General features: G+C 54.2%; 1 protein-coding gene across 3 annotated transcripts in view; it reads right to left on the bottom strand.

Moving 5' to 3' along the window:
- ARHGAP8 (Rho GTPase activating protein 8) overlaps nt 1-14006 on the bottom strand; it is a 51019-nt gene that overhangs the window by 24206 nt on the left and 12807 nt on the right. For all 3 annotated transcript variants that reach the window (XM_061418823.1, XM_061418822.1, XM_061418824.1), the window contains exons 2-5: nt 13295-13414; nt 11620-11775; nt 7461-7548; nt 2008-2139 (exon numbers count right to left, since the gene is read on the bottom strand). In XM_061418823.1, the coding sequence (XP_061274807.1) occupies nt 2008-2139; nt 7461-7548; nt 11620-11775; nt 13295-13331 (413 nt within the window). In that variant the 5' untranslated portion in view covers nt 13332-13414. The remainder of the gene's footprint in view (nt 1-2007; nt 2140-7460; nt 7549-11619; nt 11776-13294; nt 13415-14006) is intronic.

Raw genomic sequence — 14006 nt, 5'->3', positions numbered from 1 at the left:
TTACGAATGCAGAAAGGGAGAAGGCTAGAATGAGCCCTGGCGGGGAAGGACTAGTATAGATGTCGGTGTGAACACACAGGTACCAGGAGAAAAGGCAAATGCAAACACGCAGACCCACGTCGATGTGTGCGTGTACGTATGTCTATGTCTGTGTACACATACACACACGGCAACTGTCCACTGACTCGCCTGCGAGCCGTCACAGCCCCACAGCAACCAACACACTGCTTCCAGGGCCGGGTTCGTAGGAGCGTCCTCCCTTAAGAGGACCCAGGGACCAGAGAAATGGCAGATTCCTGCGCTGGGTGCGTGTGTGTGTGCTAAGTTGCTGTCAGTCGTGTCCGACTCTTTGCGACCCCACGGACTGTAGCCTGCCAGGCTCCTCTGTCCATGGGATTCTCCAGGCAAGAATACTGGAGTGGGTTGCCATGCCCTCCTCCAGGAAATCTTCCCGACCCAGAGATCACACCTGCATCGCTTACATCCCCTGCAGTGGTAAGCGGGTTCTTAACCGCTAGTGCCACCTGGGAAGCCAGCTGGGATGTGCCCGGAGCATCTCGTTGTCCTAGAAAGTAAAGGAAGCGCTCGGAAGCACAGGGACGTGTCTGTGGGGCACAGGAGCCAGGCTGAAGCTCACCTGGCTGAATTTCAACAATTTGAGCATTAGGATAAATATAGTCATGGATTATAAACTACTGAATAAAATGGGAGATCCCAAGTCTGTACAAATATAAATAAACCGGAAGAGAAAGCTCTTCAGCACAGTAAAATGCCAGCTAAGAGCCCCAGTCACCATGTGTCACCCATCTTAATAGTAATTAAGCCAAGAAATGGCCAGGGAGGCCAAAGCTAGCACGTGAAACGGATATTTATACAATCTCAGAGTATCTCCTGAAGGAATATTAATTAATTACCAGAAAGAAAAAAAAAACAGTCTTGCGATTCGGAAGGAGGAAGCTGCAGTGACTTTCAGGGGGTCCAAGGACCCAGAGCACAGCTGTTACAAAGCCCATCCCTATAGGAAGGTGGATTCCATCAGGTGCCACCCATGGCAGGAGCACCGGCACTCCTAGAGGGGGTCAGGGACATTCCTGGGTGGATGGTTCTTGCTTAAAGGAGAGACCTGGCAGAACAGTTTGGAAGATGAGAAGTCAAAAGCAGAGAGAACAGAAAAAGATGCAGGAAACCCACTGCATCCTTGTAGTGATGTTTGTAATGGTGGATGGAAAATCTTTGCTGTATAAATTGCATCCAATTCGATTTGGAGCTCTGCTTACATACCCCCGCCGACAGGGAACTCACTACCTGCAGCAGGGGCTCCATCACCTGGAGGCTTTGAAGCCTAGGACACCCCTCCTTTGGCTTCCATCAAGCCAAGATCTATAATCTTACTCCTGCCCCCAGTCCACCTTTGAGAGAAGTGGGAGAAACAAAAGAAGTTCCCTACCTTCCATTTGAAAATTCATCTGTTTTAGCTCAAGACAGGCATACACACATATCCTCTCACTGTCAGCCTGAGCTTCTGGAAAACATCGCTTTGAACATGTCATTTGCTTCTTTTCAAGAACCATGGGGCTTCCCAGGTGGTGCTAGTCATAAAGAACCTACCTGCCAATGCAGGAGATACAAGAGACACGGGTTCGACCCCTTGGTCAGGAAGATCCCCTGAAGAAGGAAAATGGCTACCCGCTCCAGTGTTCCTGCCTGGGAAATTCCATGGACCGAAGAGTCTGGCGGGCTCCAGGCCATGGGGTCACAATGAGTCGGACACGGCTAAGCAGGCACGCGCCGAGAGCCTTGCGTGGCTGCCCACCCAGCCCTGAACGACAATGCTGGACAGAGGCCCCTGGCCCCGAGGGGTGCTCACCCTAATGCTCCGCCTGGCCCTCGGGGTCCCGCCCTCACCTACTGCACAGCCGGGACCCCTCCTGTCACCCGAGCCTCCCCCTCACTCAGCTGGGAACCAGAGGTTCCCCTCCACCCCACCCAAGCCTGGAGGGCACCCACCTCCTGTCAAACTCCTTGTAGGCACTCTGGAGCCAGCGTAGGGACGGCTTGTTCTGGCTGTTCAGCCCGTAGTGGAAGTAGACGATGGTGTAATCGCTCTCCACGTACTGGTCCAAGGTGTACTTCAAATACCTGGGCACAGAGCGTGGGACACGGTTATGAGCATCTCACATTGATCAAAATGCCTCCCCCGTAACGGAGCTGTGGTCACCCAGCAGGGGCCAACACCGGGCCATGGGGGACGCTTCCAGGTCAATGCTGAGAATCCACCTGCAGGGGGCCTAGTCCTCGTTCCTCTCTCTTTCTTGTTCGGCTGTGCTCTTGTGTGGCCCATGGGAGCTGTTCCCTGACCAGGGATCGAAAACAAGCCCCGTGCATTGGGAGCATGGAGTTCTAACCACTGGACTGCCTGGGAAGTCCCTAGTCCTCATTTCTCAGATGATAACTGAGGCTCAGAGATGTTAAGTAACTTACCTGACTTTTCCCTCCCTCCACAGCCAGGGAGTAGATGTGATGCCTTGAAAGTGGCCCCCAAAAGACTTCCAGTGTCAAATCCCCAGAACCCTCGATTGTGGTCATATTTGGAAGAGGCTCTTAGTAGACGTGATTAAGAAAAGGCTCCTCAGAGGAGTTAGTCCTGGATTATCCACTTTAGGTCACTTCAGTTCAGTTGCTCAGTCATGTCCGACTCTTTGTGACCCCATGGACTGCAGCACGCCAGGCCTCCCCATCCATCACCAGCTCCCAGAGTTTACTCAAACTCATGTCCATTGAGTCGGTGATGCCATCCAACCATCTCATCCTCTGTCATCCCCTTCTCCTCCTGCCCTCAATCTATCCCAGCATCAGGGTCTTTTCAAATGAGCAGCTCTTCACATCAGGTGGCCAAAGTATTGGAGTTTCAGCTTCAACAGCAGTCCTTCCAATGTACATTCAGGACTGATTTCCTTTAGGATGGACTGGTTGGGTCTCCTTGCAGTCCAAGGGACTCTCAAGAGTCTTCTCCAACACCACAGTTAAAGAGCATCAATTTTTTGGCGCTCAGCTTTCTTCACAGTCCAACTCTCACATCCATACATGACCACAGGAAAAACCATAGCCTTGACTAGACGGACCTTTGTTGGCAAAGTAATGTCTCTGCTTTTTAATATGTTGTCTAGGTTGGTCATAACTTTTCTTCCAAAGAGTAAGCATCTTTTTATTTCATGGCTGCAGTTACCATCTGCACTGATTTTGGAGCCCCCCCAAAAATAAAGTCAGCCACTGCTTCCACTGTTTCTCCATCTATTTGCCATGAAGTGATGGGACCGGATGCCATGATCTTAGTTTTCTGAATGTTGAGCTTTAAGTCAACTTTTTCACTCTCCTCTTTCATCAAGAGGCTCTTTACTCCTTCTTCATTTTCTGCCATAAGGGTGGTGTCATCTGCATATCTGGGGTTATTGATATTTCTCCCAACAATCTTGATTCCAGCTTGTGCTTCCTCCAGCCCAGCGTTTCTCATGATGTACTCTGCATAGAAGTTATATAAACAGGGTGACAATATACAGCCTTGACGTACTCCTTTTCCTATTTGGAACCAGCCTGTTGTTCCATGTCCAGTTCTAACTGTTGCTTCCTGACCTGCATACAGGTTTCTCAAGAGGCAGGTTAGGTGGTCTGGTATTCCTATCTCTTTCAGAATTTTCCACAGTTTATTGTGTTCCACACAGTCAAAGCAAGAATCCCTTAGAAGAAATGGAGTAGCCATCATGGTCAACAAAAGAGTCCGAAATGCAATACTTGGATGCAGTCTCAAAAACGACAGAATGATCTGTTTGTTTGTCTGCAAGGCAAACCATTCAATATCACGGTAATCCAAGTCTATGCCCCAACCAGTAATGCTGAAGAAGCTGAAGTTGAATGGTTCTATGAAGACCTACAAGACCTTCTAGAATTAACACCCAGAAAAGATGTCCTTTTCATTACAGGGGACTGGAATGCAAAAGTAGGAAGTTAAGAAACACCTGGAGTAACAGGCAAATTTGGCCTTGAAATACGGAATGAAGCAGGGCAAAGACTAATAGAGTTTTGCCAAGAAAATGCACTGGTCATAGCAAACACCCTCTTCCAACAACACAAGAGAAGACTCTACAGGTGGACATCACCAGATGGTCAACACCGAAATCAGATTGATCATATTCTTTGCAGCCAAAATGGAGAAGCTCTATACAGTTAGCAAAAAAAAAAAGACCGGAAGCTGACTGTGGCTCAGATCATGAACTCCTTATTGCCAAATTCAGACTTAAATTGAAGAAAGTGGGGAAAGACCATGTTCTAGGAAAGACCATACCTAGACCATTCAGGTATGACCTAAATCAAATCCCTAGAAGTGAGAAATAGATTTAAGGGACTAGATCTGATAGACAGAGTGCCTGATGAACTATGGACAGAGGTTCCTGACACTGTACAAGAGACAGGGAGCAAGACCATCCCCAAGAAAAAGAAATGCAAAAAAGCAAAATGGCTCTTTGAGGAGGCCTTACAAATAGTTGTGAAAAGAAGAGAAGTGAAAAGCAAAGGAGAAAAGGAAAGATATACCCATTTGAATGCAAAGTTCCAAAGAATGGCAACGAGAGATAAGAAAGCCTTTCTCAGTGATCAGTGCAAAGAAATAGAGGAAAACAACAGAATGGGAAAGACTAGAGATCTCTTCAAGAAAATTAGAGATACCAAGGGAACATTTCATGCAAAGATGGGCTCAATAAAGGACAGAAATGGTATGGACCTAACAGAAGCAGAAGATATTAAGAAGAGGTGGCAAGAATACACAGAAGAACTGTACAAAAAAGATCTTCAAGACCCAGATAATCACGTTGGTGTGATCACTGACCTAGAGCCAGACATCCTGGAATGTGAAGTCGGGTGGGCCTTAGAAAGCATCACTATGATCAAAGCTAGTGGAGGGGATGGAATTCCAGTTGAGCTATTTCAAATCCTAAAGGATGATGCTGTGAAAGTGCTGCACTCAATATACCAGCAAATTTGGAAAACTCAGCAGTGGCCACAGGACTGGAAAAGGTCAGTTTTCATTCCAATCCCAAAGAAAGGAATGCCAAAGAATGCTCAAACTACTGCACAATTACACTCATTTCACACACTAGTAAAGTAATACTTAAAATTCTCCAAATGAGGTTTCAGCAATACATGAACCGTGAACTTCCAGATGTTCAAGCTGGTTGTAGAAAAGGCAGAGGAACCAGAGATCAAATTGCCAACATCCGCTGGATCATCGAAAAAGCAAGAGAGTTCCAGGAAAACACCTATTTCTGCTTTATTGACTATGCCAAAGCCTTTGACTGTGTGGAATATCCTGGGGCGGGGGGGCACTGAATGCAAGCTCTCACATCCTAGTTAAGACGTCTTAAAAGAGGAAAGCCACAGAGCGCAGTCAGCTACGCGAAGACAGAGGCGGAGCAGAGAGCAACGCGGCCACCAGGCCAGGAGGGTGTGAACTCGCTGACAGCCACCCCGCCAGAAGCTGCAGGAGGCAAGAAATGTTCCTCTGCTGGAGGCGAGGCCTCCTCTGGGAGGACTGTGGCCCCGCAGACACAATTCCCGGCCCCCGCAACTGGGGGAGAATCAATGTGCTGCGTTACACCACTCAGAGTTTGGTGATTTGTTGCAGTGGCCACAGGAAACTGACACCCAGGATGGGCTGGGGTTCAAACCCAGGCCTAACTCAGCCCTTCCGCTTCAGACTCCTCGCTGTCCGGCTGTCTGTCCAGAAGCAAGCGATTCCTCCTTTTCAGATCTGCTCCTAACGTGCTTTCTCTTGGGTTTCCCAGGTGGTGCTGGAGGTAAGAATCTGCCTGCCATCTCAAGAGACGTGGGTCCGATGGGGTCGGGAACATCCCTTGGAGGAGGAAGTGGCCACCCACTCCAGTATTCTTGCCTGGAGAATCCCATGGACAGAGGAGCCTGGCGGGCTACAGTCCTTGGGGCCAAAGAGAGCTGGACACCACTGAGCATGCACACGCACGTTTTCTTTTTACTGGAAAGTAGACCCGCTTCTGTCACTCGACCATACTCCTCGGGATAAACTCTACAAATCCCGTGGTCAGTCTCCAGGCTGCAGAGCGTGCTCCTTCCTGGCCACGCGCATGTGACCGGCCAGAAAAGCCCTGGTCCAGCCACCTGCTCTTGAGCTGCAGATGGAGCTCTCCTGACCCTGTCAGCAATCTGGCTCCCGATGTACAGCGGGTTCGGCCAGGTTCTTGCACCTCAGGTGGTCTGAGTCATTCATCATTTAGAAGCACAGCCCGTGATTAATCTGGCCTGGCGCTTCAGGAATTCAGGCACAGCTTCTCTGAGTTGGTGGTAGGACCGCAGCCGCCTTCCCTGGGAGCCTTGCAAACACAGCCTGCCAGAGCCCAGGGGCCGCTCTGTCTTCAGCAGCTGGTGGAGGACCCAGCAAACAAGTCGGATGCCTGGGGTCCTGGGAATCCTCACAAAACAAGCAGCACGAAGGCTTCCGGACGCTTCTACGATCCAACTGTGCCTTCGCTCACTTGAGAGTGTGGGGCTCCAGGCCACAGTCGTGGCATCGAGCTCTGGCTGGGCTTTCGCAGTCGAGAGAAAAGTGGATCTAGAAGCAGTGACAGCAGATTCAGGCCCCCGAGCCGTCCCAGCAGCGGGCGAGTCTGCCCTGGGCCAGACTTCGCGCCTCTGTCCCTCACAAGGGGACACAGACATTCCCAGGGATGCCCAGCACGGGGCTGGGGCTTGACCAAGTGAGTGAAGAGCCATCGGCATGTGGTCGGAGAGCAGAATCCGACGGCTGAGCAGGAAATGCCCGGGACACGGGGTCCAGGTAAGTCAGATGGGCCCGGCAGGTAACCTGGGCGGGGACTCGGCCCCCAGCAGGACCTGCTGGGCGGGAGGGCACTTCACTTGATTTCAAGCAGCCTCGGTGGCCTCGGCACGCAGCTTTCTCCTTCCCGGGCCGAGCCCCTCACCAGACCTGAGGTCGTCTGCTCACTGGGGCGACTCCGGGTGGGAGCTTTGCAAAGGGGACCACGCCAGCTCTCCCAACGCTCTCGGGGTCCGGCCGGGGAGGGGGAACTGGGGCCAGCGCGGCCTCACAGAGCGTAGGGACAGGGCAGAGGACGAGGCCCCTGTGGGCCAGGGGCAGTGGGGAGAGCTGCCTCCTGAGCAGATGCAGAGGGCGGCCTGCGTGGCTTAGAGGGGCACAGGCATCGGCCCTGTAGGGGGGCCTGCCACCTGGCACTAATGACAGCCCTCAGGACCCGAGAGTCCACCGCAGTCTGTTAGCCTTTGACCCCGAACATCCTCTCTGTGCTGAGAGTGATGGAGAGGCACCTGCCGAGGGAGAGGGACACACATGGGAGGGGGCGCCGACAGAGGAGGGACGGTGGGGCGGGGGGCATGGAGGGGGCACAGGACAGACTTACTCCAGCAGCCGCCTGTGGTTGAGCTCGTGGGAGGGGGGCATCCGGCAGCAGCAGAACGTGATGACTCGTCTTCCGAAGCGGTCCTCCCCTGCGGGGCAGATGGGTGTGAGCCCCGGTCCCGGCCTGACACCGGAGGCGGCCGTCTCCCCCCATGCCCTCCGGCTATCACCAAAGACGGCCTCCGTGCAGCCCACCCGAGCTAAGAGGCGCAGGCGGCCAGGGTGAGGGGGCAGCAGCGCCTGCCAGATGTGTGTTGCTACCTGAGGATCTGGGTGCCTTGGCCAAGGTCGCCATCACCACCCCTTGTACCCCAGAGCCCACGCCTGCTGAACCCAGAGCTCAGACAAGGTCCCCCAGTCGTTTCCTGGCTGGTTACAGGAAGGCCGTGCGTGTGCGCTCAGCGATGTCCACCGCTTCACAACCCCATGGACTGTAGCCTGCCTGGCTCCTCTGTCCACAGGATCCTCCAGACAAGAGTACGGGGGGTGGGGTACCATTTCCTCCTCCAGGGGATCTTCCCAACTCAGGGATCGAACCCGTGTCTCCTACACGGGCAGGTGGATTCTTTACCACTGAGCCACCTGGGAAACCCTACAGGAAGATTATCAGAAAACAGAAAGGTGCCCTTCCAGAAGTGTCTGTGACTCTGAACTCACTGTAACTTACTATAAACAAGTATTTACCGCTGTTGTCAGATGTTTACTTAAAATAAGAAATGACAGCAGAGCATCTTCATTCCTCCACCCACCCTACCCCAGCTCTGAAAGGCAATGCATCAAGCTCTCACGCCCGGCCAGGACGGCTGTTTGTTATTTAGGGCACATCCGTTTCTCCCGGGAGCCCGCAAGCCACTCCGACCTTCAGAATGTGAGAGTCATTTTGGTTTCCAAAGACAGCGGCCTTTTCACAGGTTCCTTGAGAATTCTGGTCATGGTTTCTGTTTGTTTAGAAGGCGCTTGTTGAAAGGACTGCTGGGGGCCCAGGCATTTATCTGCTTCCCTTGCCAGCTGGGCATTTCCATCTGGGCACAAAACCTTCGATGGCTGTGCCTGGAGGTACAAAGTGTTTTCCAAACGATGTTTCTAGCAGCGTGGCGGCCAGGCTCCACAGCTCACCTGAGCCTGTGCTCGCCTGTGAGAGGGAAGGAGAGGGACGACTTTGCTTCTGAAGATGTGAACTGTTTTGTGTGGCGACTGGAGGAATAGGGAATTAAGTGCCCCTGGCGCTGAAAGAGAAGGTCGACCTCCACGCTGAGATGTCAGCATAGGAACCAGACCAAGTGGAGAGTCTTGGGGATGTGCTGAGTGATTGGTCAATGGAAGGCCAGGCCAACACACACTCATTGCAGGCTCACCGTGCACCCAGCTCTGGAGAGAAAAGGCCAGACGTGGTCCCCACTGGTCCACGGTCAAGGGGAAAGGACAGTGATGGAGTGCTAGGGGTCTTGGCTCGGCTCTTCAATCCCCTCTCTGAAAACCTCCGAGGGCTCCGGCAGCCACGTCCACCTCCGCAGGGACTTCCCAGATGGGGGGTGCTATCCTCCACAGGCTGGCCCTCACTTCAGACACCAGCTATGTGTCAAGGATCCCCAGGCCTCCCTGTTTTTGTCCAGCTGCCTATAGATTCCAAGGTTCCCACTACCCGCCTCACAACTGATCACTCATTGGCTCACAGAACTCTGGAAAGCGCTAGACTTACAATCACCTTTAGTATAAAGGATACAAGGCAGAACCAGGCAAGAGGGGAGATGCACCGGGAGTCGGGCAGCCCTGGCCCAGCCTCTCTGCAACGCGGGGATAAGACACCTGATTGGGGGGCGGACAGGAAGGCTTGCATCCATAGTTGGAAGAAAGCCTTGCTGAGCTGGCACACATCAGGCGCTCGATAAAGGTGGCCCATTAGTCACCACATGCCCGGAAGGATGGTGGGTGTGTGCACGTGTGCTGTTTCATCGGTGGTGAGAAAAACCGAGGTCCAGAGACGCCAACCAGGTGAGCCTCAGAGCTGGGCTCCTGCTCACGGCTGGCTGGCTTCCGGGGCAGCGCCCCCAGGCTGGCCTCCTCTGCCCCCAACATTCCCAGCAAGGAGGCCGTCACAGCCCCGAAGCCCCCGCAGCCTTGAGGAGCCCCCGGGACCCCCAGGCTCCCGCCCACTGAGCAGTTACAGGGCATTTGCGTTAACCACCCCCATCAGGATGAGTCAATGGCCTCCCGCTCTCCAGCAACACAGGCCGGTGTGTGGAAAACGGGCTTCGAAATTGTCATATGGGAGGAAATGAAAACTATCAATAAAATGTAGACTCTACAAGGCACTGGTTTAATTCACGACCCCATCTTCTCCCCTCGCTGGTTCACAACACAACATCACTCACGGTCTCCAAGACGGAGAAGCCCCGTTTCTGCAGAAAGAAATGAGTCCCGTGCCGCGACCGTGACATGCCCGTCACCATCCATCACCAGCTCCGAGAGAGAAGGACGGTTAAAATGCACAGCGACCTCCCCGGGACCAACGAGGGAGCGTGTCTGGGTTTTAAGGCTGCTACCCTTTTACTGCGGGAGTGAAAGGGGATTCGCAGACTCACTTTGTCTGTGTCCTTCTGAAGGGTTGTGAGGAGCGCCCCAGCCGTGAGGATGCAGACTGGATGCCAGCAGGACCAGGTCTGGCATCTGCCTCTCCTATCTCTTCTCGGCCGCTCGCCTCTGACCCTCGGGTGGAACCTCCGCTCTGCCCACCCCTGCTTTCCAACTTCTAATCTCACCCCTGAGCTCACAGCCCCAGACCCAGACTGCAGTTTCAGAAAGTGACCACTCCGTAAAGTAGTCATTTTTTATTTCTTATTTTTGGCTTGCGGGACTTGTCAGTTCCCTGACCAGGGATGGAACCTGGGCCCTCGGCAGTGAGAGCATGGAATCCTAGCCACGGAACTGCCAGGGAATTTCCTAAGATGTTTCTGTATGCATGTATGTAGTCTTGGCCACGCTGTGCAGCACATATGATCTTATGGGAGGATCCCAGCCAGGGATCCAACCTGTGCCCCCTGCACTGGTTGCCACCAGTTTTGCCCACTGGACCACCAGGGAGGTCCCTCCCTAAAATATTTAAATCAGTGCTATCCTGAGACTTGAAAAGTCTTCAAAGCTCCCATTTGGCCAAATACATAGTTCTTTAAGTAATAATGAGAGGTCATTCAACAATTACTTTTGACAAGACGCTCTGGTTCCGGCCATGGTCCTGACATTCAGCAGGTCGGGGAGGCAGCCCCTGGGAGCAGAATTAGGAGGCAGCTTGGTGGGGTGACGTCTGGTATACCTGAAGTGGGACCCTTGGCGGGTGGCAGTCCTAAACTGTCACATGCCACCTGCTGGAGGAGCAGGAGAAGGGTCCATGTCCTGAGCTGTGTCCCCGGGGTCCTCAGGCTGCAGAGGAGTGTGGACCTGAGATAGGGGCGAGGGGACACAGCTGGACGCCAAGGTGAGGCCTGGGAGGAGGGGGTGGAGGGCTGGTCCTCAGGGAGGGAACCCTGAGGTCTGCTCTCCCTGGGGGCCCCAAATGCAAAAGCCACGGGCTCACCCAGACTCGGACCAGGACTTAACCGCAGGTACAGCCTGGTATTGGCTTGTGGAAGGCAGGTCATGGGACTTTTCAGCATCCCTCACTGCGTGAGAGCCGGTTCCTACGAGAAACGTCCTCGGATGCGTATCTCCATACAGCCTATCGGCAGTGTCTCTAGGGACCCTGACCAACACACTGCCTGTGTGAGACGTGCACGTGAGCGGTGTGGCCCGGATTCCTCAGGGAAAATAAAAGTGATGCAAGAGACTCCCCTCTGGCCAGCTGCTGGGCGTGGGGCCGCTCGCTCCTCAGTTTGGCAGAGGTGTGCTGCTTTTGCGAAGCGGTAGCATAACGGTGTCATGGGTTAGTAAAGCAATCGTATGATTCTGGCCTGTGCTCTTTATAGACGCTGCCTGGTGGCTACTCAGAGCACTCGGGTGATGCTCGGACGGCTGCGCCATGTGCATTGGCAAAACACTGGTGGGTACTTTCTGCTGCGATTTTCAGGCTATGAACACAGCCCTGCCAAGCCCGCCACACACCACAGGCCCTCAGGAAGGCTGGCGCAGCAGTGCTCCCAGGGACCAACCACCCCGCAGGGACTCACCTGCCACCTGCAGGATGCCGTGTCGGGCAACGTCATAGAAGGGGTGGTTCGTGCTCAGCTCGGGGTCTGGGCCAGCCGGGGGCGCCACGGAGGGTGCCGCTAAGGGCCTTCTCGCGGCACCCAGGGCAGCGGCTTCCTCCTCATCTCTCTGCAGCTCTGCGGCAGACAGCAGGGTTAGGGGAGGGTCACTGCATTCCTCAGGAAGGAGGACAGCGAGGGAGCCGCCTGAGGCCTTTTAACAGGACATGCACCTTGCCTTGCTGTGCACCCACTAGGCGCCCACCCTGTGCACCCACTACATGCCTATCTCTGCTGTGCACCCACTATGTGCCCATCTCTGCTGTACACCCACTATGCGCCCACTTAGTGTGTACCCACTACACGCCCATCTCCGCTGTACACCTGCTACCTTCCCACTTGCTGTGCACCCACTATGTGCCCATCTCTGCTGTACACCCACTATGCGCCCACTTAGTGTGTACCCACTACACGCCCATCTCCACTGTACACCTGCTACCGTCCCACTTGCTGTGCACCCGCTATGTGCCCATCTCCGCTGTACACCCACTACGCGCCCACTCAGTGTGCACCCACTATGTGCCTGTCTCTGCTGTGTACCTACCACATGCCCACTTGCTGTGCACCCACTATGTGCCCGCTCAGTGTGCACCCACTATGTGCCCATCTCTGCTGTGAACCCACTATGCACCTGCTCAGTGTACACCCCATGGAAAGAGTAAAATGAGTAAAACGAACCCGGGGGCTGGCTGCTGTCCTCCTCACTGACAGCAGGGGTAACAGGCTCAGAGGAGAGAATGACCCTGGGGTCACAAGGTGTGCCTGAACCCGATTTCCCAGCTCCGAATTCTGACTTGGGCCCTTCCTGAGAGATGCTGACACCAGTGGCTGGCAGGAGGCCGTGGCTGGGGTGAAGGGCAGTAGCTGGGGTCCCTGTGCCACAAGGCAGGAAGAAAGGGCTGCCTTCCCGAAGTTTAATTTTAGTTTTAGTACAGAACAAATACAGAACAAATCCAGGTTCCTTCAGAAAATGTTTTCAGTTGGAAAAGGAGCAGGAATTTCACATTTCGGGTGAGGGCAGACTTCAGTCTCCAGACACACTGGATGAATACTGTGACCACGAAATTTAATTCTACCCCGAAACCCACGATGGGACCTCGTTTGGAAACTGTGTCTTTAGAGACGAAATGAATTAAGGTGAGGTCACAGTGGATCAGGGTGGACCTTAAATCCAATGCCATGTCCTTACAAGAAGAGGAAAAGGGCTCCCCTGGTGGTGCAGTGGTTAAGAATCCTCCTGCCAATGCAGAGGACACAGGTCCGATCCCTGCTCCAGGAAGACCCCACGTGCCTCCGGGCAGTTAAGCCCGTGCCCACAGCTGCTGAGCCCCCGCGCCTCAACTACTGAGACCCACACACCTAAGCCTGTGCTCCTCACGCGAGCAGCCACCCCGACGAGCGGCCCACACACCCCAACGAGGAGTGGCCCCTGCTTGCCGCAAGCAGAGAAAGCCTAAGAGCAGCAGTGAAGACCCAGCACGGCCAAAACTCAACACAAATAGATCTTAAAAAAAAATGAAGAGGAAAGGACACAGAGCCCCAGAGAGAAAACCGCCAATCTCCTCCTGGGACGGGGCTGGAAGAGAGCATACTGTACCTATTTCGGCCAGCTCCTCCAGGTCCAGCCCGGACATGCTCTGCTAGGGCGTAGGGCAGCCCGGAGGCACCGTCCGGACGCCGCCTCCCGAGGATCCAGGCACGGGATCCTTCCGACACCCTGAGGGAGAAGCACATTGAATCGGCGAACCTTTAACGCAGGAGTGCCAAGCGTGAGGAATAAAGGAGCGCCCTTCACATGGCCTGCTTGCTCTTCAATTTCCCTCCTTGACAAAGAAAAAGCAGCCACCTCCGAGTCGCCTGCACCTCAGGTCACTTTTGTGTTTGGCTTTCAACCTGCCCAGCGTACCCCCTTCACCCCCGACCCGTGGGAAACTTGCCCCTCGACGAACCACGTGAGGTCTTGGGAGCTGGACCCCTGGACGGTGGCATCCATCCCACGTTTGGGCTCCTATATCTGACCTCGTCCTCTGCAGGTCCTGCCCACTGATGAGTGCATGTGGACGGGGCACCCCCTGCCCAACAGCCCCCTGTCTCAGGAGAGCAGGGCAGAGGGCAGTGGAGGGGGGAAGGGATGTGGAGAGAGAACAGCACCTCCAGGGCAAACACACACTGAGGACAGCATCTTTGCTTCTTCACCACCACCTCACAGATTCACACGCTCACTCCTCTACCCGCTTTATGGAGAGGGCAACTGAGGCCAGCAAAGATCACTTGGAGTGGCGCATGGCTGCACAGCAGGTAATCACCAC

This window comes from Bos javanicus, chromosome 5, assembly GCF_032452875.1.
Source record: "Bos javanicus breed banteng chromosome 5, ARS-OSU_banteng_1.0, whole genome shotgun sequence".
NCBI lineage: Eukaryota > Metazoa > Chordata > Mammalia > Artiodactyla > Bovidae > Bos > Bos javanicus.
Note: the sequence above shows the minus strand (reverse complement) of the source record. Positions and strands in the feature narration are given on the sequence as shown.